This window comes from Styela clava, chromosome 14 (assembly GCF_964204865.1).
Source record: "Styela clava chromosome 14, kaStyClav1.hap1.2, whole genome shotgun sequence".
NCBI lineage: Eukaryota > Metazoa > Chordata > Ascidiacea > Stolidobranchia > Styelidae > Styela > Styela clava.
The window spans coordinates 13,814,860-13,840,185 of NC_135263.1; the positions used below are offsets into that span (position 1 = coordinate 13,814,860).

Sequence of the window (25,326 nt, forward strand, 5' to 3'; positions counted from 1 at the left end):
AATGTCGATCCCGATGAAGAGATTTAGTATTCATAAAATAGCTCCAGAGAATTCCAAACTCTTTTTTCGGAAATTTCCTGAATGAATATTCTTCCGAAATTTGTACTAGAGTAAATGTTGGCTCTCCTGCGCTTTGAGAACAAGTAGTATGAAAATAAATCGACAGAGCCAAACAAATATTTTTCTTTGAAAAACCAATTGAATGACCAACTTTGTATATGGGATGTCTGCATGTAAAATCAGCAATGATATGTATTCCTATTTTAGTACACTTTTCTTTGTTTTCTTTTCTTTGTTGACATATTTCAATACTAACAGCGTCATCGTGGCGTCTGGTTCCTTCGGTGTCTAAGGTAAAGACTTGCACAATATGTTGATTAACTTTGAAATTTACTATGAACTCATGACCACACGATTTTGACAATATTGTAATTATCCTACCAATATTATATTGGCTCCGATGTTTTGTTGCTGATTTTTGAAATATCACAAGATCTCCTTTATCAGCATCCAATCTATGCCAGGAAGTATTTGGAAGAAAATACGTTTCTGATCTGTCGTCGCTAATTCTTTTAATAAGAATAATACGATCAACAACTTTTTCCACCGTGGCGGTAAAAATTTCTGTAAGCAGTAAATCATTTTGAATCTCTGAATTTTTCGTTGGATGATCGTTGATACATTCAGATCCAGATTGGCACGTTCCAAACGTTTCGTACACTGTGCATCTCTTCCCCATCTTTACATATTTTTTCAGAAATCTTGTCCTGCCTTAAATATCTGTAATCTGTATTAATAGAAATTAACTCATATATTAGTTTTCAGCTAACTGTGATTCTCAATATAATAAAATAAAGCCCATACAAAGTCATACATCATTACGTGTATAACTGGCAATAAGGTTTGATGTTTGCTCGTTTTGAATTTTTTTTTTCAAAATGAAGAATTATTTGTTATTGCTGTTAGCTTTATTCTCAGACACTAAACAAGTTTATGTTATAGATGGAATGTTGGTTAGATAATTTGAATATATATTCGAGACTCTATTTTAGCATATTAGACTACAAGATACATGGATTGTTCTCAAGAAATGGGTAGGGCGTAATGTTTTCCCTAGGTACATGCAATTCATCAAAACTTGTTGTTCAATCAAAACTAACTTTTTAGTCTGATATTATGTCGAAATGCATTTTACTCAGCTGGATATTTTTTAAGTACAAATTACAAAAAGGGGGAACAATGTATTAGAGACTAATGTTGAGACAAAGCGAAAACTCTCAAGCCTCCCAATATTTCTCAATCACTATAACATCGACCAACTCAAAACTATCTAAAATCAGAAATACACCATATGTTTTTCCTTAAAATTGGAACTAGTCATTCCTTGTCTCAATCATCCTCTAAATTCTATTTGATTTGTTGTGCTTGAAAACTCGGTATGTTTGAAAGCAATACTATTCGTTTTGTTAAATATTAATCAAATAGTACATGCTATGTCGAAATAATATTGCTATCGAATTGTGTTAAATCATAAACCAATTAGGGAACTTGGTTGATCGAGCTTAAAATGTACTTGATAAATTTGAAAATGAACATAACCATTGTGTTGTATTGATTGTTATCTGGCAACCTTGTTTGATGTTGTTTTCGAGTAACTAAGATACATAGACAAAATGTATTTATTTAATAATTCCAATAGCTAGCTACTCGTGGGTGACTTTTTAATGTATTTTCAATTTTCGTGACATTTCGAAATATCAAACATTAACACTTCCCGTGTTTGGATAATTGACGTCAGCTCTTATATTTAATTTGATTACTTTCCTGACAGTTGTATCCGAAACTACAGTATCGGCTACTACAAAAATCTATTTTTGCGATAAACAGTTGTTGAAAGAATTTTCATGTAAAATATATGATAAATTTTACCTAGATGTTGGTATCATGTACGCAAAAATTCGTTAGTTCGAAGCCACGATTATTTCATTCACTCATTTTGTAACTAGCGCCTCAGATTCTAAACGGCTCTGCCTAACTTGAAGTTACGTTATTTCTAGAAATATAGGGTAAATGCCCATGTCTTAATTAGGTCATCAAAACGACAAACTTGCCTTTCTTATTCTAACAGATTTTGTATTAATGGCTTAACATTGGAGAAAATCTTGCATGAACCTTTTGTGATCTTCAGATAAGGAAGTTCGGATGGAATTATGATTTGGTTATTTTAGTGATAAGTCGAAATTATCGTATGTTGAAACTACTTTTTCTTTTTTTCTTTTTAATCGCCAGTGACATTAGTGATCAGTAAATATATAAATTAACAGGAATTTCCCTGTTCGTGATTTCACCCAAATTGATTTTCCAAATACGAATCTGAAAAATTGGAATTCTGCAATAAATTTTCTGATATTTTCAGAAGTCGCGCAACAAACATGCTCTGCGTCGCTTCATGATGGAGGGTTGGAGCGCTGAACTTCGTAAAAACGAGGTTAACAAGCACGCAAGTAACTGTGTCTAGCGAATTCTCGGTTTCGTTACATTTGAACCCAAGTACATCTGAACCCACGACAATTGCACCTGTATAGTATCGCACCTATGGAAATTGCACTGGATATTTGAACCCAAACTAATCCTAACCCATGGATTTTAGCACCCGCATTTAGATTGAACGCGCGGATATACGGGTACAAATGTATGGGTTCAAGTGTACGTGGGTTCAAATGTGTTGTCACCGATATCTCTTATGTGCGATTCATAAATTATCTTATAAATACATCTTACGCATTGTCGTCGTTGAACAAAACCATTCACTCTCTGATCACTCAGCCTTATTAATTGCAATCGCGAGCCACCCGGGTAGGCCAATCAGTTGTTTGACCAGGCGGCTTGCTCTGCTGTACTTTTTGTAGTCTGTGTTTTTGAGATTAGGTCGTGTAACAGTAGTCTATGGATACTAGAGATGTACCGATACCACTTTTGTCGCCGATACCGATACCGATACCAGCTAAAAACGCCGATACCGATACGCCGATACTACAAAAAGGCCGATATTCCGATACCGATACTATGTAATTATTACTTAATTAGGTATGCTGTGTAGGGCAGACGGGTTAAAACAATGGTCTTTAAGCGTTGTTCATAGTACACATTATTTCAGATCGAAAAAAAAGATATATATATCACATAATATGAAATTAATGTTTGGTATCCATATGCTGTAACTGATTAAGATACATTGTACAGTAACGCTAGTAATCTCGGTGTTCAATTAGAAAACTCATAAGCCGGGATGTCCAATTTGAATTTAATGTTAATATCGCAAGCTTCGAATATCGTTATTCGTGTTTAATTAAAAGAATATCGAATATCACCCACACATTCTAGCGCCGCCGTCCTACGTTCAAATTAAAAGCAATTTACAAATATTTAATTTAGTGGCTAATCGTAATCGTCGACGCAATAAGTCAAAGCCAACATGAAAGAATATCAATCAGCACCGACAAAAAGAAGGCCCACCGATAACCGTTGAGGATGTTTTTTTACTTCACTATTTTATAATATTTTACAATTGCTATCTTATATTTTGAGACAGTCTAGGGCTAGGCGGTCAAGTCAATATATCTATAAAGAAATCGTGTAGTTAAGCAGAATTAAAATTAATACCTGTGTAGTGGGATAATTGTGTCGGAATTTAGTTTATCGATGTCGACGGACTAAATGACACTCGTACTTGACGACAAACAGTCAGAATTTATACCTGTGCCAAAAGTCCATGTGCCGTTAATAAGGAAGGACCCCAATTCCACTGTATGATTTAAAACCGGGCGCCTAGTTGCTTTTTGTTATGTGCTGTGTTGATATATTTCTTCATAAAAACTATGTAATATTAAAAATGTCAATAAAAAAATTTGACAGCGAAAATAGCCAAATTAGTTGAGCTAGTTTAGCTGATAAATAGCTAAAAACACGTGAATCCTATTCTCTCGCAGGGGTGGGGACATGTATGGCTCATAGCTCACGATCTCTCCAGACAAAAATAAATTAAAAAGTAGTATTCCAGCGTATTTTTTAAAACATTCTGGACCATATCAAAAAGGTAAATATATCGGCAATATCGGCCCTAATCTAACCGATACCGATACATGGCCGATACCAAAAAAATGGCCGATATTGCCGATACCGATACCCGATACCGATACATCGGTACATCTCTAATGGATACACGAAATGTTCAAGTTACATGTTGTGAACTACCCGTGTAACAGACAATGGAATGAGTGAATTGCCAAAAAATAAACAAACTCGTAGGCCGTAATTGATGTTATCGTATCGGTATTGATGTATTGCGTTAGTCAACAGATACTGTAATATATTATCAGTACCGGTCCGAGTGTCTTTTAGGTGAAGATACGGGACTCATCAAAAAAGGAATGAATGACTATTAACTTTTAAGATTAGTTTTTCGTCATTGCAATGCTAGATTGTGTAATCTATATAACAATAGAGCCAATCTTCAAAGGAAAACAAAATATTTTCTCAAAAATCAAATTCTAGACGAAGCTGAACCTGGGGACCATCGTAACTCAATAGTACCGGTACCCGGACTGCCCTAGCTTTACCAGGTCCTGTAACAATGACAATTCATGCGTTTTGTGTCAACATAAGATGAAATGATAAAGGATTTCGACTCACAGCTGCAGTATTAATTTAATGTACTTTTTACCATTTACAGCAACTCACCTTACCTCCCTAAAGTGCGTCACAGGTATCGAAAAACCATCGATTTCGCGTCGCTAGATTTTGCCGTCACGCTTGGCGGATTAAAAACCGTCTTCCCATAAATAAAAAAATATTACAGCGAAATTTTGGATGAAATACCAGATCTCGTAGAAAATTTAGGAATAAATAAACGAAATAGCGAAAAATACGATCTTTATCCCCTGACAATTTCAAAGCAATTGGTCCATTAGTTAATGAAAAAAGCGATTTTTTTTATACGGTAACAGAAAGAAGAAAATTCTGACAACAATAACTAAATGATCCATAATTCCACTTCGTGTCCATCACCTAATTTTTTTATGAAGTAGGCAAACACAAAGGCAAGATTATATTAACTTGAATCCCCGCTAAGAATATGCCAAACTGTTGACGAGGAAATTTTGGTCTTGGTAATTTGTGAGCGCTCCAGCGTGTTAATTAAAGAAGATTAGCGAATGTCAATTATTTGAGAAAATGAGAGAAGGAGAAAATATGCGAAAAAAAAATTCTCTCGAATATATACTATGACTAATGTATGTCAATTTCTCGTTTTACGCTAAAGTTGATGCTTTACAAACACATTAAATGGTAACGGAGTTTAACAGAACAGAAGACCCCCTGATTCGGAAAAAATGTCTAAGAAAGCCTCTTTCAACCAGGAAGTTGCTCTTGCCTGGTTTCGGGCTCACCGTTCTAAGTTAACGGCGATGTTGCTTATCAATGCTTCAATGTACAATTAAAAATTTATGACAATTTAAAAATTATTTCCACCATCTCTGTTCTTCTGAAAGTTGTGATAATTCCACCACGGCAAAATGCGAATATATTGATTCCGACATTGAAAATAAAGTCCAATCTGTAGAAGTCTTGGAATTCCGAGAAAACCTTGAAATCTCTTGCTCTATTGCAACGGGTATATATATATAATAACATTGAAAGTTTAAAAAAATTTCAATTCAAAAGCCTCAGATACAATTTTCATGCAACAATGACTATAATTTATCCATAAAGCCATTATCTGGAATGAAAACACAAAACAAAATAATGGAGACTTTTAGAGACTTTTGATTCTAATAAAAAACAACATTTATTTTGAGAAATTATTTGTAAAACTATTTATAAAGTTTCGCAATAAGGCACTAACCTTTTCGGATAGAACATAATCTTGTTCAAGCATCTTCCAAAAATTTGACATCATGATGAATATACTTTGCATCCTAAAAATATTAGAACATTGAAAATATGCTTCAAAATTATCGCCTCGTCTGCGCTGTAAACCTCATGGTTACAACGACTTGAAACATACAGCAGTAACATAAGATATTCGAATTATTTCTGTGTCGTAATTAAATTGAGTAGTTGGCAAGCAGGCCAAGCTTCGCTACTCAGCAGGTGAACTAGTCAAAACAAACTATAAAATATTTGACTTTGAGCTCTTTCGCAGTTTCTCACAACATGTTTGTACACTGATGACGACTTTATTCGAATTAACTAATGTACGATATCAGTAACATATAATATTTGTAATGAATCACATGTCGTGTGAGCTTCCGGTAATCTGCCGTTAAGTCCGCTAACACACGTGAAGGCTCAAGCTGTAGACCGGTAATCAAATAGAACAGCAAAAGGTTGGCGACGTCAGGGTACAAAACGACGGTCATTGTTGTTTTCTCTCATATATATGTAATGTTAAACTGAAAGCACAATAGAGTTATATTTTAAACGCTAAAAAAAATATGAGCCCAAAATATAGAAGTTTCAGAAGATTAATTTAAATATACATTATGTGTATGATAGAAGTGTTGGGTGGATGTGTGTAGACTGTAGATCAGTGGTTCTCAACATGTGGTACGCGGAAGGTGATCAAGTGGTACGCGAACAGCGTACGAATTTATTGCAACGATTAACTTTTGAGTTGGCCAAAATATGCTGACCACGCTTTATCTTCCATACTGTACGTATTCGCTGAACGGCCTTTATGAATGTTTCCCCGGGCATCAATTTCCTTGGTTATTTCCGTAACCAGCAACAATCAGTAAACATTGCTTTGTTTTTGTAGTTTTGTGTGTTATTTGTCAGTTTTTAGTTTCGTTTCGAAAAAAAATTTGTGAATGTAATATCTTAATTGTCATTATGTCTTCAAAGGAACATTAACTTAGTTGTTGTAATCAAAAATGAGTCCCACAAATGGTGCGATAGACTAATTTAAAATAAGCTATCAGTGCCTGTAAGCGGCACATGATTGATTAATTTTAATAAAAATGAGGGTTTTCAAACACATAAACCAGCTTATAAGCGCCAACACATCAAAACAAACAAGAAATGAGTATAAAATTTCTTGCAATAGTAAAGTATAGGGAGAATTTTTCTGGGGTCAAGGGTCGGAGAAACGTCCTATGGGCCAAGTCCAGTCTTTAGTAATCGCCCTCGCCTGCTATTGTCCACGAACGAATCGAGGTGGGCATGTTTTCGTCCGTCTTGCGAATCAGGTCATTAAGGTTGTAGTGCCACATTATAAAATACTCTCATAGCGCGTGTCTTGTGCCATTGTTCCACGCGCCAAAAAGGGGGGCTTTTTCAGGGGTACGCGGCCAGAGTAAAAAACAGTAAAGTGGTACACGGTCAGTAAAAGGTTAAGAACCCCTGCTGTAGATGAACGACTTGAAGTTACAAGTATACAATTATAAAGCATCGTGGTTGGCATCGAAAATTCGCCGATAACTTTGTTCATAGACGAGTCTCCTCTGCAATGTACTCACTTTGTATACTACTCTATATCTCTGTTTTACTAGTCATTAATTTGAAATCTTAAGCTATGAAGTTTATTAGACTATCTGTATTATTAATTATTTTATGTCCAATGCTGATGTACTTCATATTCTACCTGTTCATATCAAATCACAACATCGGTGTCAGAAAGACTCAGAACCGTGACATTGAAGCAGGTAATGCAAGTTCACGTTTATTGTGATGTATGGGCCAAAAATGGCTAATATCAGAGAAAATTTTTGTGAAGATGACAAAAGTAAAAGTTTCCCCGAAGAATATAAATACTACAATTGTAAATTATACATAATTTCAAACTAGTTCGAGTTTAGCTCGTAGAAATCTGGGTTTTTATAAAAGGGGACATTGAAACATAGTGGCTAGTTTTTAACGTATAAACATCCCTGTATCTTGTCTGTGGGAAATTTGAGACTTCCTGCAGCACTACTTCATGACAACAAAAGACTACAGATTTACATTGTGAAGAAGAAAAAAGTTACAGATCGAACTTGAAAATCTGCAAAGTAACTTACTATACGTTATCTAATCATGTGTTAGGCTGGGTTGTCCAAGAAATGGCGCAGTTTACTTGATGAGGGTGGCTTGTATTACATATATACTACTTTCTTCAAACTCCTAACTTTAATTTATTCCATAAACAGGAATTACCATAGATGATCGTCTTCATATACGAATAGCTGAATGGAATCATTATTTAAAACTTTCGCAGAGTACGGTATGATATGAAGCAGTTTTTAGCAATATACGATATATGCAGGCATATTGTTAGTATATATACCGGTATATTAGTATTTTTACACACTAATGTTACAGCTTTGGCGTTCTAAAATGCGTAATATGGCTAAAATAATATTGGTTTCAAGTTCTAATAGTCTTATTAGTTTAACAAGCAAAAAAATACTGAATTTGTACAACAAATGGTACATATGTGTGTTGATTCTGATTTTTATAACCTCTATGTAGAAGAAAACAAAACGACTGCCGAACATCATTGGAATAGGAGTCAAGAAATGTTGAACAGAAGCTATGATAACATTTATTCGACAACATCCATTTATTAAAACGCCCAATTACAAAGAGACGTTTTTCTTTAACGAAAAATATGATAAAGGACTGGATTATTACAAGTAAGTCTTGAAATATTTTATTCCTGCAATCTGTTATTTTTTCCTGTGCAATATTTTATTTCAGGTGATGAAGAACTTATTATGAAGTAGATAGAGTCGTTGTGAAACTAAGAATGTAAATTACTTTGATAATTGAAAATTTTAATTTTTGGGTCAAATATGCGCTCCCGTCATTAATAATGGTGACCTGACTCCGGAACAACTCAACTGTGGTTTCTCTGCTTTATAGTTCTAACATTGACATACTTGCATATTCGACAGACGGGCCCTCTATATCAAGTTATGTTTCAGGCCTGAGCGCGTGTTTGATTTAGTTTTTTAGTATTATCATTGGATAAAGAAAACTATTATGAGCATATATTTTGATCTATTAAAGTGTGAGTTTTGTTTGCAGAAGCCAAATGCCAGAAGTTACAGATGGTGAATTGATCATGGAGAAAACACCACCGTATTTGAATTCTCCTCCGGAATCACTCCCAGAAATATTCAATAAGGATGTTCCAAATGCCAAATTGATATTAGTACTGTGCGATCCAGTAAAAAGAAGTTACTCAGATTTTATTCACGAGGTAACGTTTGCGAATCTGTACGGGAATATCTAGTTTCTTTTGTTTATGGCATTATTAATCTAAATATTTATTGCAATCTAACTATATATAGATATGATTACTGCGTTGTAATTACTACAAGGATATTATTTTATCAAAGTTTTCTCAAACCATGATTAAATTGGCTTTCCCCGTAAATATAATGCTCAGATGAAAATTCCACAAAAATAAAAGTTGGAGCGATAAGCACAACATTTTTGTTACGACAGAAACGATAATAAAGTATCAGTTGTCAAGAGTCTAAATTCTATTCTGCACCGACTATGTGAATAGCATATTTCAAGTTTGTTTTACAAGTTACCATTGAACCCAACCTTACGTACACCCTTCAAGTAGACAGAGCGTGTTATCATTATATCTGAACAACTGTGACAAGTGCAAGTGTAGAAAATATATGATCTCAATTCGTCTGGAATGATGAGCTAAACATAGTCATCGAGTCGCTTAGCCCTAGACCACTGGTTCTCAACCTAGGCCACATGACCATTTCCCCAAACCTATTGAACACGCCAGAGTTTTTGAAATTCAGTTTCATTTGTGTCGCTATAGTTAAATTTGGATCGGAGTAGCAATAAATGATGCTCCTGTTGTTTGCTACAAAGTAGTTATTTTCATTCAGAAACTCTGAAATTTGTAATACAACGCTGTACATTTTCTTACAGAAGGCAATTCCTTTGTTTTGCAGAAAATAAAACCTCCCAATTTATCAACGGTGACTCAATACAATTCATTTGATGATTATTTGGATGTATACATCGACAGAGTGAAGACATCTTTAGACAAAAATAACAATATAACTTTAAAAAACGTCATGTCAAGTTACAAAAATGATTATGCAACAACTCTTTTAACAACGGGACTATATTCAATTCATCTTCCTCGGTGGATAAATACATTCAATTCATCTAATTTGCTCATTTTGAACGGAGAAAAAATGATTGAGGATCCAGGACATCAGGTTTGTGCATGATGTATGCTGCTAATTTTTGTTTCACGAGCCCTTGGTGTTGCGTAAAGATGAGGTAAACATCACAGTTTGATTTAGTTTATTTGATTCCAGTATAATTCGTTTACCAGACTCTGGGTCAGGACTTGTATTGGTGATCATTCAACCATGCGATGACGTCATATTCTTAAAAGGTGTGATATCAAACTAAGAGAGAAGTGCGTACGCAGAATTTGGTCGAGGGCATATACAAAATTTATAGTTTCTGGCCGTATATTTTTATGTTTTTGTAGCTTTCAGATATTTCACAAAAAGGGAAAATCTAACGTGACACAAAATTAGAAACGTAGAAATTCATTATGACGTAATAAGGAATTTTATGTAAAATGTGTTGTGCTGTCATGAATAAATTTCTAAACTATGCATGTACTTTAATATGAGGTCCAAACGTAGTTACTAATTCTTGTATAATTTTAAATTTGAAAATTAGTAATAATAAAGCAAGTTTTTTTATCAAGACAATAACAATCTTCAAAACATCTAATTACCTAAACTCGTTGACCCGGATTGTAGGAGGTTTATTTATATATTAGAAAACATTGAAGTACCAAACTTAATAATAGTCAATTGATTTGTAAAGGTAGGCCGAATGCAAGATTTCCTCGGAATACCAAGGCTTCTACAACCAGGAGATTTTGTTCGCAATTCACGGAACGGCCTATATTGTATTCGACCATGGTGGAATGGTTACGACTTTAAAGCGGAATTCAACAATTCTCCGGATTGGGAGAAAAATTTGATATGTTTGTCAGAAACAAAGAAAGGCAGAACCAGACATAAAAATGGAAAAGTAAATGCAACAAAAAAGCATATTATTGAATTGAAAAATCTTTATCGATCTTATAACAAAGAACTTTATAAGATGTTGGAGATTAATTTTGAATGGCTATGAATTGTAGTTGCCAGTTTTTACCCAACTAGCACTGTTGAACACTGTAACACACTGCTTTCGTAGAAATATAAGGTACTTCTCGTCATTCTAAGGTTTAATTAAGCATTGCGAATTTTTTTCTATAAAGGGAGCTTTGGTATACTGTTACCCGAATGTTGAAGTCCAAACCTACATTGACAATAAATAATAATTCCCCAGGGACAATTTTTATCTCATTTTATCACTAATAATTTTTGTTGGCGACAGTTATATTTTTAATATTTTTGTTGTTTCGTGGTTGTTGAAAAGGATCGAATTTCCGTTCTTTTATATTTCTGGGTAAACCATGTAGCAGATGTTCTGCATCGCTATTTCTCAGTTGGGTGCTATAAAAGTATATGTACCAATATGGAGATATATTATACATCAAGTTGTGTAAAGGGACTGAAACCTATGGGCAGGGGGATATGCACCTGTCTAACACAGGCAGTCCCCGAACTTGTAATAGAAATAAAATAAGGAAAATTAGAATAAAATTATGGCCTAACCCTAACCTGGTATACATACTACGGGAGTACCCCCAATTGCTCAACATTTTAGTCCACAAATAAACTATTCAAATCAGTAGGTCTCGGACATTGATATGTTTCAGTATTCATAATTAGTTTCTTTTTTGTTTTATGGAAGTTTGTTTACTATAGCAACCAGGGTTGTCCAAAACGAATCGAATATTCGAATATCATAGTATTCGAATACCTTTTCGGCTGATTTTCGAATAATTCCGAATAGTAGCCACTTTTCGCCGTAAACGTGGTGTTTCGTTTTACGGGAATCTTCAAACGACCTTTTACGCTGTCTCACGTATTGTAATGACGATGAAATAGAATCGGCACTTTGATTGTTTATATTCTGTGCGACCGTACGTCGCATAGTGTTGCGACACATTTGCATGTTTGCGTGGGTGGACATTGCCGACATTCGTCTACAAGGCTTTTAATTTACAAATTCATTTCCATCACGTCGAAAAATTGACAATTACCGCTTTTCTAGGCCCAATTTTTCGGCCTGATTTTTTTCGGGGGGGCGTCTAATTGAGAAAGTATGTTTATTTTATTTCTATGTGGCCTGCTTATTAGTCTTCTCAAGCATGATTTGTGTAACCTTATATTTGGGTCTTAGGGTATGCCAATCATGATATTTAATCACAGGCCAGTCATCGTTACTTCAAAGAGAAACATGGCCACCGAGTGAAAGTTATTTGTGACTCTTTCGTTTTGCCGATTCAGCAGAACACGGCAGGGACAGGAAAACACAGCTGTGAAATAACCCGTGGACGTACAGTGTAGTACTTATCACATTCCAAAATTATTTTAACATTCGGGTTAATAGGTTGTCCAAAATGATTGCCGCTTTACAACTTAAATTTAACGCTCAATTGTTAAAAATAGTTAATTCTGTGAGTATGATTCTACCAAACTAACATGATCTGGTTCTAAACATATAAAATTATCAGCGCATATCACAGGGACACAATTTTTCTACCAGTCTTATTGGAGGCCAATATGAAAAAAAAAACTTTTTTGAGTGCTAAAAATAGACGTCGTCCTATTTGCCATGTGGACTTATTAGCTGGGAAATACGGTATTTATAGCCGTCATTGTTACGATATCCAACAAATTGGCACAAGTTGGAAAAACAAGTCGATTTATTAGAAAATAATTTCTGGCAAATAATTTTGATACAATAGTTAAAAGTATCGATCCTTTACCAGGATGATTTTTTGTTGCGCAAAATAATCCAATCCATGACTGGTACCAGCATTTGAAATGTCATGTCGTATTAATTTAATTCCGTTCAACGTAACTCATGGTTGTATGGACAATCTGTGGACATAAAATGTGTGGTAAACTGACCGATATTATTAAATATTGATTCCTATTTTCATATTGAGAAAATAATGAAAGTATTAATACCAAATACCACGGGTATTTGTGGACATGAAAACGTGGTAAACTGCCCAATTATATTTAATTTTGGATTCATATTTACAAAATAATAAAACTATTATAATTCTAAAATACAACGGCGATCTGTGGACTTAGAATGTGTGGTAAACTACCCGATTATAAATAGTTTTTGATTCCTATTTTCATATTTATAAAATAATAAAAGTATTATTACTCAAACATACAACGGCGATCTGCGGACCTAAAATGTGTGGTAAAGTTTCCAAATATATAAAATTTTTGATTCGTATTTTTGTACTCACGAAAAAATTGTCACAAGTCGGAAAAATAACTCATACTTTATCCCGCTTTTTGGCAAATAATTTGGATAATGGTTGATATTTAAAAGTATGGGCGTTTTACTAGGATGATTTTGTGTTGAGCAAATATTCAAATCCATCACTGATAGCACTATTGCCGTATTAATTTAATTCTGTTAACATGACTCAAGGTATATAAAATGTATACTGCAAATATGAAATGCCTGGTGATATAATTAGGTTGAAGATAGCAGTTATTCCATTGCTTATTGTATGGGAATTCCTACATACATTTAGATGAGCTTCAATTAGTGAATTTTATTTTCGAAGTATTCGAAATTTCATATTCGAAAAAAATAATTTCGAATGTATTCGAAATAGTGAACTATTCGGTATTGGCCATTCCTGATAGCAACAAATATTCGAACTTGGTGTGGCACGCGATGAGAATATTTCAGCATCTATCCTTATTATAGTAATGAAGGGTATAAACAATCCAACTTCAATTCAAGGATCAATGGAAATGATATTGACTGCATTATCACATCAGAATAAACAATACGAAAAACCATTATACAAGGAGCTGCTATATTATTGTAATACCCGGAATCTTTTCGATTCAGAATAGACTTGAAATTTTGGACGTGACATCTGTACCCGAGCTGTCTTATATGCGAGACCACCGAAACTATTCCAACACGCTTACTAAGAGGCTCCGTTAGAAGAAAAGAAATTATCGCTGTACAAGCTGAAACTTTGGTTTTAAATACAACTCTCTGAAAATCTTCCAAATTAAATATTGCTTCTGACGTAAATTTGTATTTTGCAATAACTGAAATTGTCAATATTTAATATTTCAAAATGTTATAATTAAGTATAATTGAATATGCAATAATAAAGTTTAGAATGCCAGCCACCTGTTGTTGTCGCAATAGTCAAATAAATACATATTTACTGTGCCTTCGAAACATTCTTACATATTTACCTTCAAAAACAGTATGAGAACATTAAATATTTAGTTTATGTACAATTTCTTTGTTTTAAGTTATCGACTTTATTAAATCTCGACCACACGGGGCTCATCATTAGTTCATGATTTAATTAACTGTATTTCGACATATCATGATAAATAATTAGCAAGATGGAATTTGATTTTCGTCAGAACTAACCCTTTATTAAACGCACCACATCGACTATAAATTTAGATACTTATTGAGACAAAGAAGGACAGATGTATAATGGGTTTAAGAATTACGAAAAGGATAGAATTGTGATGTATAGTGTTCGGTATACGTAAATTTTATCCCAATAAAATAGGGTCAGTGAAAACCAATATCCATAAAGTTTTCTGTGGATAGTGTTTAAACCCATTTGCATTCTAAACGAAGCTTTAGTTAGCCAGGTAGTCATAGGCGCATGGGTATAAGTACCCTCGGCTGGATGTGGCAAATGTTCGAATATAAAACCGCAAACCCGGGAAACTAACCTTATCTTCAGATAGTAATGAAGTTGATTAATAGTATATACCAAGTTCCAAATTTGAGATATATATCAGATTTGCCTTATTTTATAATTGTATTGACGTTATAAATCAGTTATGATTTACTTCAAACAACCGAAAGCTGATCCCTTTGTTTGCCAATGAAGCTGGCCAATAGCCTACTGTTAGTTTATACTCATAACTCATATTTTTAGAAGAAATGCTACAAATCGTGATGTTCGCGCTCAAGCATATACCGAGTACCAAAGCAAACTTTGGTTTACGTGTGGATACTAACTCTGTCAAATGAGCGAGTCAGTTTGTTTGGTATTCATTAGATCATTTTATGTTTTTTGTAAAATAAAAACAAAAACTAGTAAAGGTATAATAATCGTCTGTGATTTCTACACACCAAGTGTTTTTAGCTTCTGTGATTGATTCTAATGATGCGAAGATGGAAACATGTCAAAATTATATGACTTTCGGATCATGCAAATTCGGGTATAGGTGTACCTACAGTCATCCACCAGTAGAACATTCCGATTCAGAATTATTTATTGCTACTGTAGCGGAACTTTCAAAGGGTAATAACTTAACAGTTGGAATCAAAAGAATTGATGCTGAAATTCCCGAAACCTATTTTTTTCCGAATAATCCCTGGTGTCGAGCAAATGCTGAAGTTGGTGATCTTGTGTTATTTCAAAAGTCAAAAGAAATGAAGAAAATTCTAGAAATCTCAAAAAGTTGGAGACAGTCACGCGACTATTATTGTGCTGGTCGAATAGTTAAAATATTGTCAGAGGCGATCCAACATAAAGTCAACCGGATGAAAATTAATGTGATATCAAATCTGGTTAAAGCTTTTACAATAGACACTGAAGGAACCGTACGTTATGATGACGCTTTCAGTATTGAAAAGTGTAAGAAATGCAGAAAACCCGAATGTAGTAAAATAGGAATACACATCTCTGCCCAGTCGACAGATACAAACCCCCTATATACAGATAAAAATGGGTTTTTGGAAGGTCGTGTTACATTGGGGCTGTCATTTTATTTCCATACCTCCTGTTCTCCGAATGCAAGCGTTCCAACATTTACTCTAGTAAACATCTTCAAAACGTATCCCTTTCTGAAATTTGAAAAGAAAGAAGAGTTTAAAATTCTCTGGAACCATTTCATGAATGCCAAATATCTTCAAAGGTGTAGTTATAGTATTGTAGCTCGGTCACGAGAAATTGAAGATTGGAAAGTAAATTTACTTGTCGGTAAAATGATGCATAGCTACAACGACAGCGCAAAGAAGTATATTTCGGGTCATGTAATCACTAGACATACATCAATTCAAATAATGAAAAGAGAAAGCAAAATTCTCCTGGTACCACGTGATTTTTACGATGGCGTAAAAAGTATTATATCAAAAACATGTTTTGGTGTTGAAGAACTCGCGCCTTTTCTAGCATCTTCCGATTTGTTTCTTTCTGTGGAACCAACGGACTCGACTAAAAGAGGCATTAAATACGATCTAGGAGTTAAGTTAGCATCAGACTTAATTCAGGAAGATATACCGCAATTTACTTCGCCGCTGCGAAAACTTCCGAGCAAGATCAATCAGCAAATATTAATGAATTCGTGTGTGTCACCGAGCTCAACCTTGTTTTCGCGAGATGATTTGCTTGGTCTGCTTTGTATTCGTTACACAGATCCATACTTGGCTGACGCTTTGATAACCAACGTTGGCACGAATACCTTTTCAGTCGCATATCTTTTCAACAATATAAGACGTCGTATACGCCATTTTCAACCAACAAAAACAATACGTTATGATCAACTTCACTATAACGTGGAAAAGACAGTTGAAGACGAGAAGACTATTGTGCTTCTTAGAAATGTTCCTTGTGAACCTGGTACTTATTTCAATCGAGAATACGTTACTTTGATTCGCGGGAACATTGATGAAATTTTGGAGGATTGGGGAAATGAAAATGTTCCGGAGAAAATTAAACAATATTTCGGAGGATCTCAACCGGAATCAATTCGATATCCCTATAAGAAGAGAGGTTGTGATACATTGTTCATCGTGGAATCCAATTTTCTTGTTAAGCTCCAAGTTTCAGAACATGACGTTAAAAGAAACAAAGAACTCAGCTTAAGATTACTCATTATCGGGCCAAATTGTCATTTGTGTTTGACCCATATCAAAAATCCTGAATTAGCATTCACATCAGATAGAACAGACATAAATGCTCTGGGTATCATGGAAAACATTGAATTTTTGAAAAGTTCATTCACAAGCGAACACAAACCTGTGATTGTGCGACTGGAAAATGTTCAAGTTCAGTGGGATTCAACGTTCTATTCGGGTGGCTCGTTCATAAGTTTGAAACCGGTTAACGTAGGCGATTTTCTTTGTATTCGCCAAGATATTTCTGAATGCAAAAGTAGACCACCGTATGTTTGGGTAGCCCATGCAATAGTCAGGGAAGTTGCAAATGAAAAAGTTTTGTTCTCGGTGTGCACTTTATCACAAAATGACAGATCTTGTGGAACAGGGCGTTTTTCAGTGGAAATTATACAAATTCCAAAGTGTCTTCAATCTGACGACGAAATCGAAAAGTCCAAAAGCACTTGAAGTGTATCACCTATTTTTGGGATAGATTTTAGTTTTGTTCAGTCAACTTGGACATTAACGAACTGCAAAATTGTAAAAAAATAATCATTTATATGCAACACCATGCATTTGCTTCAATATGTTATTTTGTTGATGTATATATTTCCTTTGTTTGTTTATATAATAAAAACAGGAGGAAGTTCTTAAAATGAACAACCGATAAATTCTATCATAACAAATCCTTTCGATAAATAACTTGAGCATGTAAATAAATATGCAAGCTGTTTTCAATATATATATATGCATATTCTGTATTTTCATGAAAGTAGATTTGGGAACTTACAAAATAGACCTCGCCAATATTACCGTGTCAGCATCACACAACAAATTACAATAAATAAAATGCCCGTGGGGAATTCTAAAAAATGAAAAATACAGTCACAGTTGAAAAGCTTTTACCTAATGTATCAAAATATTGAATCAATTTAACAACTTTAAAGTTTTATTATACTTAGAGAGCGCAAAACGATATCATATACATATCGTAAAATATATCAATTTATTTCAGTGGTTTTGTATTGTCATTTTCACCTCTTAAGCTTTGATTTCCAAAATTAAAAAAATTAACATGCTCATTATTTTCAGTTGTGGGGAATTGTCTTAATGAGTACATAAGGATAGTTACTGAATATATTAATGCTTTTAACCACTTTTTATTAATAGTTAATGTTATTTTTTTGAAATAAGGATGTTGCCTCAATTGATCGTCAGACACGTAGCAAAATATTCTGGTATTGCGGTATTGTATTTTACATATACATTTAATTCGAAAAATAAAAAATACACTGCCGCCGCTGCACAAGAACCTGCTATTTATATGTGAAGACAGCGATCTTTCGGGTTCGGCATAGACTTGAGATTGTGGCCGTGTCAATTCTTACTCAAAACTTTTACCTGAGATGCCAATACAACAAGTCCAAAACTATTACCGACAAACTTGTCTCACTCGGTAAAGTCGTAGACCGCTTGGCAATTTGTCAATATTTAATATTTCAAAATGTTAGAAATATATTTGAATATGCAATTAATGAAGTTTAGAATACCCACCACCTGTTGTTGTCGCAATAGTTAAATAAATACATACTTACTGTGCCTTCAAAACATTCTTACATATTTACCTTCGAAATCAGCATGAGAACAATGAACACATAGTTTATGTATAATTTATTTTTTCCAAGTTATCGACATTATCTAATCTCGACCAAGTAAGGCTCATCATTAATTTGAGATTTAAATAACTGTATTTCGACATATCATGATAAATAATTAACAGAATAAATGTTGATTTTCGTCAGAACTACAACTTTATTAAACGCAACACATCGAATATAAAATTAGTTTCTGATTGAAACAAAGAAAGACGCATAATGGGTTTGAGAAAAGGGTAGAATTATGATAGACAATAGCACTCGGCTACATAATTTTTATAACCATAAAATAGGCCCAGTGAAAACTAATATCCATGCGAGAAGTGTTCGAACTCGTTAAATTCTAAACAAAGCTTTAGTTAGACAGGTAGTCATATGCACGTGAGTATAACTCTGCCAATAAGTTTCCCCATTTGGAATGCGGCAAATGTTCGAATTTAAAACCGCAAACCCGTGAAACAAACACAACTATAATTTCAGGCCCTGGCAATCGGGACATCTGATACATTATGTTGCTTGTATAAAAAAAACTTATTTAAAAAAACTCATTGTTAACTAATAGAGTTTAGATAGTAATGAAGTTTCCAAATTTGAGATATATATCGGCTTTGAGTTTATTTTTATAATTGTAATGACGTTATGAATTAGTTATAATTTGGTTCAAACAACCGAAAACTGATTTTTTGTTTGCCAACAAAGCTGGCCAGTTCTGTTTGTTTATACTCATAACTCATATGTTTTTTTTATAAATGCTCCAAATCATGATATTTGTTTTCAAGCATACAGAGTTTACGCCATATCCAAGCAGACTAGAAAAAAAAACGTCCGAAAAAAAAATCACAAATGGTGACTATATCCATGAATGCTGCAAAATAAATGTAGATATATTGTATTTACTCTAATCTTTTTCTGCTAGAAAATCTATTTTAAATTGAATGACATTCATTGCTAATCCTGCTGAAAAGCAAACTTTGTTTCTGCATGGATACTAAGTCTGTCACATGGGCGAGTCAATTTGTCTGGTATTCGTTAGAATATTTTATGTTTTATGTGAAATAAAAAAAATTTAGTATTAGTATAATAATCGTCTGTAATTTATACACGCCAAGCGTATTTAGCTGCTCTGATCGACTCTAGTGATGCAAAGATGGGGAAATGTCAAAATTATATGACTTTCGAATCATGCAAATTTGGGTATGGGTGTACACACAGTCATCCAGCAAAAAAAAAACATTCCGATTCAGAATTATTTGTTGCTACTGTAGTCGAACTTTTAAAGGATAATAACTTAACAGTTGTAATTAAAAGAATTGATGCAAAAATTCCCGAAACTTATTCTGTTCTAAATAATACTTGGTGTCTAGCCATTGGTGCAAACTGTGGAAGTGGTCGTACATGCAAATAGTTAGCTTAGTCGTATAGGATGTCACCACCGACGTTCAAGCGATTAACGCGTTCGGAAGTGAAATATGTACCAAATATACACCCAAATACCATCTCTGTGGTGTAATACATTGTGTATAGGCAGTCAAATGATTTATCCTCGCACATCTATCACTTTATCCGTTTTTATTTATTATCTCAAAAATCCCTGACAATATGTTTATATTTTCAACATTTACATATTTCCTGTTCACAGTGAATCATTCTATTAATTAAGCATAGTTTCTAGTTAGTATTGGGTATTATTGTTTCCTAATATAAATTGGAATCTGTCGTAATTTTGCATGCAACATATATGCAACATTGTTTGTAGCAACATTTACTCTTTTGTGTAGATTTATGAATAAAGCTTGTTTCCGAAGAATCTTATCGCAACGGCAAATAGAACTCCACTACAACATTATTGAGAGAATTTCATATTCCAACTATAATAAATAGGCCATTAATCGTCGGAATAATTTTGTTGTTTTTAAAATGGAGCAATAATAAGTAATATTTATTTGTAAAAAAATTTCCATTTCGAGCAAAACCTATTTATTCTGCCAATTATACTTGTAACAGTGTATATGCTTTATATTAATATATTGAGAATCAAAGTAGGTTGAAAACTGATAATTCAGTTTTTACTAATACATATTACAGATATTTGAGATAAGACATTTGCTGGCTAGGCTAGGTCCTGTTTTCTTCATGATTACTGATAAACAATGTGAAGATGAGTAAGATATGCAGAGTGTACGACAATTTTGGAACGTGCCAATTTGGATATAAATGTAAATATGATCATCCAACAAAACACTTCAACTCGGAAATTTTTACTGCAAAGGTAGAAAAAATTAGTAAAACTAATAGGATTATAATTCACAGAATTGACGATGACAGATCAGAAACCTATTTCTTTCCAACTTCTCCCTGGCATCGACTGGATGCTAAAGATGGAGATCTTGTGATATTTCAAAAATCAGAGAAAGTAATAACAATTTACAATGAAAGAAATCAAAAATATAATATTGGCAGGATAGTTATAGCAATGCCAACATCTATCGGTGATCAAACCGGCGTAAGACAAATCAATAGAGTTCCAAATCAAATCCAACATTTCAAATATAAGTTCCAAGACAAAGCTTTTACGTGGGACACTGAAGGAACCAAACGTCACGATGACGCTCTCAGTATTGAACTATGTCAGAACAAAGAAAACTGTAAAAAAAATAGGAATACATATCATTGCTGATTCTATATGCTCAAATCCTTTACATATAGATGAATATTCAATTGGTTTTTCGAAGAAAAATACTAATCTCGCTCTTTCATTCTATTTTCATACTATCTGCTCTGAAAATATAATCGCACCGACATTCAATTTAGTAGGAATCTCGAAAGAATATTCATTCAGGGAATATCTGAAAGATCCAGAGAAGAAGAAAGAGTTTAATGATATTCTTTGGCCATTTTTCATGGATACTAACTACATTCAACGGGGACGACATGTTATCGCGTCTACCTTGGGAAGTATTGAAGACTGGAATGTAAGTTTACTTGTTGCTAAACTTATGCACCGCTACAACCAATGTGCAAAAAAATATGTTGTTAGCAACTACAAACTGTTGGTAATTACAAAATGTACATCTATTGCAACAGAAAAATGGGAAAATTGTGATAACACTCTTATTGTCCCACAAGATATATACAATGAATCACGAAGCGTTATTTCAAAGAAAAAAACTTGCGTCGAGGAACTTGCGCCTTTCTTGGCTACTTCAGATTTATTTCTCTCTGTAGAGCCACCGCAGTCAACTAGAATGGCCGTGAAATATCATCGGGACGTGAAGTTTGACTCAGATTTGCTTGAAGATGATATCGTAGATTTCACCTCACCGTTGCGGAAAAGTTTTAGCAAAATCAACCAGCAAATACTATTAAATTATATTCTTTCGCCGAGGTCACTTCTGTATTCACGAAATGATTTGCTTGGTCTGATTTGTGATCGTTACAAAACTCCACACTTGGCTGACGCTGTGATAACAAATGTTGTTGCAATTAATTTTTCAGTCTCATATATTTACAATAACGTAAAACACAATTTGATTAACCTGAGACCAACTAGAAAAATTTGTTAAGGCGAACTTCACTACAACATGGAGGTCGAAACTGAAAATGGGAAGACCATTGTACTCCTTAAGAATGTTAACTGTGATAGTTACTTCAATCAGAAATACGTGAATTTGAATCGTGACAACATTGACGAAATATTAGTGGATTGGGGAAATGAAAATTTTCCGGAGAAAATCGAACAATTTTTTAAAGGTCAAAATTCTCAACCAGAATCAATCTTATATCCTTACAATAATATCGGTTCTGATACATTGTTTACTGTGGCATCCAACCTCAGACTGAAACTTCAAGTGTCAGAAAAGGACGTTGGAAAAAACGACGAACTCAGCTTAATATTGATCAGCATCGGGTCAAATTGTCATTTGTGCTTGACTCACATAAAAAATCCCGACTTGGCATTCATATCGAATAGAGCAGACATTAATGCTCTTGGAATCATGAAAAACCTAGAATTCTTGGAAAGAGCACGTACAAACGGACGAAAACCTTTGATTTTACGTCTTGAAAATACTCAAGTAAAATGGAATTCAAAATTTTATTCTGGAGGATCCTTTATATGTTCGAAGCCGGTTGGCGTAGGCGATTTACTTTGCATTCGACAAGATATTTTAGAGTGTGGTACTATACAGTACGTTTGGGTAGCTCATGCAGTGGTGAAAGAAATCGCGAGTGACAAAGTTTTGTTTTCGGTTTGCACGTTATCACAGGATGTTGAGTCTAGCGAAAGCCCTATTTTTTCTGTGGAAATTATACACATTCCACAGTGCCATCAGCCTAAAATTGGAAATTAACGGTCATAGGCTTTTGTATTGTATATCAGTTTTAAGCGTTGATGGATACCAACATACATGCATTAGTTTAGCGCTTCTAAAAACGTAAACAACATGTATTTCATATAAATAGGGCTTTTCATGTACATATATATGGATTTCATCACGATAATTTTCTATAGATTTTTGCATTTCTAACTGCATATTTTAGCTTTAGCAAATATATTCAAATGTTCATTCAAATAAATAAATACCCTCTTTTATGTGATTGATAATGTTTATTTTCAGAAGATACGTTCCTATTTTTAATATACATGTGAAAGTTGTCAGAATGTACATTTTGCAATGCATATCATTCACTTAATATATCAAACAGCAAATCAAGAACTAATGAAAGTTCCAAAGATATGCATGTCTCTGAAACGAGCATACAAGCATTCATTTGAAAACAAATAAATTAACAATGAAGTTAAAGGAGTCCCGGTATACAACAATATCATTTTGTGTTCAAACTAATTAAAATAGTGTAATATTTTTGTTGTTTTTGTGGCCTACCTATGTGACGTAATCGTTGACTATTTGTAAATAATCGTTTACGTAATTACGACGTAATCATTGAATCTTGCTTATTAGACACGGAAATAAAGAAGGGATTCGAAGCTCGTAGAAACATCCATACTATCCTTTTCCACTATTTAGTATCAACCATAAATGTACCATCTAATAAAAATGAGAAGTTCGGAGTCATCAAGAATGTTAAAAGTTGCTTGTTTTTGATTAGTCCATGGTGACATCATAGACCAGAATCCAAATTAACTCCAACTCTGATTAAAACCGTTGAAACCAAAATCGATTTTTCATAATAACTTCGTTAAAAAATAATTTTACAAGTTTTTTGAAATATGTTTTATACCAGTCCATATCAAATCAAAATTTCATTTTCCGAATATCATCAACATAGGAACAAATTTAATTCTAACGATTTCAAAATAAATATAAGTGGATGTACGTACGTTTCAATCGGTACGACGTACATTATTACCTGAATTATTAATAAGAGTTTAGACTTATGACATGTAACGATATTATGTTTATTTTGAATATGTATTTGCTGTTAGATTAGGGTATATACAGGTTGGGCCAAAAAATGTTGTTTAGAATGTAAAAACGGTAATATTTTTTGGCCCATCCTGTATATATATGTATATACTGCTCTATATCTTTTTAATAACAGTTTTTCGAATTGAGAATTTGATTATATGTTTTGTATATCGTTCAAATACTAAAATAAAACCAATGAAGCTATGGTTATTCATCACTGTAGGGGGCGATCTTCGTACAGAGAATTTTGGGTTCAGAAACAGTTCTATCAGGTAATCCTGGGTTATCTTGTACAAATCAGAGCAAGAAAATTAACAAATAATATTGTAGACTCAGACTATTTCTATAACATAAGGCTGAGGTTCGAATCAAAGATTATGTACATAAAATGAGATGCTGATCTTGTAAAGCTCGATTAAGTGTCAAAATTTTGCAATGATCAGGCTTAAACACAAGTACGATGAAGCAGTATCTGGACCCAGGAATCGATTCATCGATGCAAAATTGATGCACTCATGCGCCTCATAGCCAAGTACTGCGTGTTTTTTTAGAGAACGTAAAATCAATCAGGACGATTTTTGAAAATAATGAATAGTGAAAGTATGACATGTCATTTTAATGTTAAATAAACTCACTGAAACACAATATACAGGCAACTCCAATTAATTACAATACAATATAATGACAATAGAGAACTAATCGAGACTTTTCATACGCTTTTTATATGACATTGGCTTGAATAAACATTTAAAATTGCCTCATCATAAGAAATTAATCCGCTCCTGTCAATTTCGCCCGTTCATCCGAATAAGGAATTTATGATTTAGTTAATTTATTGTATTTATGTCGAGATTATTTTTGAAACCTTATATATTGTTTTATACGATATAAATAATCATTCATAATCTTTCTTACAACATTTTTTGAATTCGATCTTGATTTTTTTGAAATAGTCTTTTATATTTTCGTCAACCAAGTATTTGTGAATTTTTGAAAACAGTAGAAAGAGGAAAATTTTGATTTTATTAATACCAACGTGTAGTCATTACCCGAATTATTGTGAAATATACTCTTTGTTTAGCAGGCTATATAGCAAATTTTAAGATTTAAGAATTGACGAAATTAGGTGTATGCCCAAGGATTGGGCTGGTTTCAGTGAATGAAAAATCTCAGTCCTT

At 33.6% G+C, this 25,326-nt stretch overlaps 1 protein-coding gene across 2 annotated transcripts; it reads left to right on the top strand.

Moving 5' to 3' along the window:
• Positions 1 to 6,464: 6,464 nt before the first annotated feature.
• Positions 6,465 to 11,378, top strand: LOC144432001 (heparan sulfate glucosamine 3-O-sulfotransferase 3B1-like). 2 transcript variants are annotated; one of them, XM_078119983.1, is made up of 6 exons: positions 6,465 to 7,703; positions 8,187 to 8,260; positions 8,509 to 8,672; positions 9,067 to 9,241; positions 9,966 to 10,238; positions 10,871 to 11,173. In XM_078119983.1, exons 3-6 carry the CDS (start codon positions 8,572 to 8,574, stop codon positions 11,024 to 11,026), a joined length of 705 nt encoding a protein of 234 aa, XP_077976109.1. In that variant the 5' UTR covers positions 6,465 to 7,703; positions 8,187 to 8,260; positions 8,509 to 8,571; the 3' UTR covers positions 11,027 to 11,173. The 2 variants fall into 2 exon arrangements, with proteins under 2 accessions (XP_077976109.1, XP_077976108.1); XM_078119982.1 differs by having other exon boundaries at positions 6,466 to 7,703; positions 10,867 to 11,378.
• The last annotated feature ends 13,948 nt before the right edge of the window (positions 11,379 to 25,326 follow it).

Excerpts from the sequence above, each read along its gene's own strand:
- LOC144432001 (XM_078119982.1), top strand. The coding sequence starts at position 8,572 with ATGATAACATTTATTCGACAACATCCATTTATTAAAACGCCCAATTAC. Across the intron at positions 8,673-9,066 it reads AAAGGACTGGATTATTACAA|AAGCCAAATGCCAGAAGTTA; the intron begins GTAAGTCTTGAA and ends TTTTGTTTGCAG. Across the intron at positions 9,242-9,965 it reads ACTCAGATTTTATTCACGAG|AAAATAAAACCTCCCAATTT; the intron begins GTAACGTTTGCG and ends TTTGTTTTGCAG.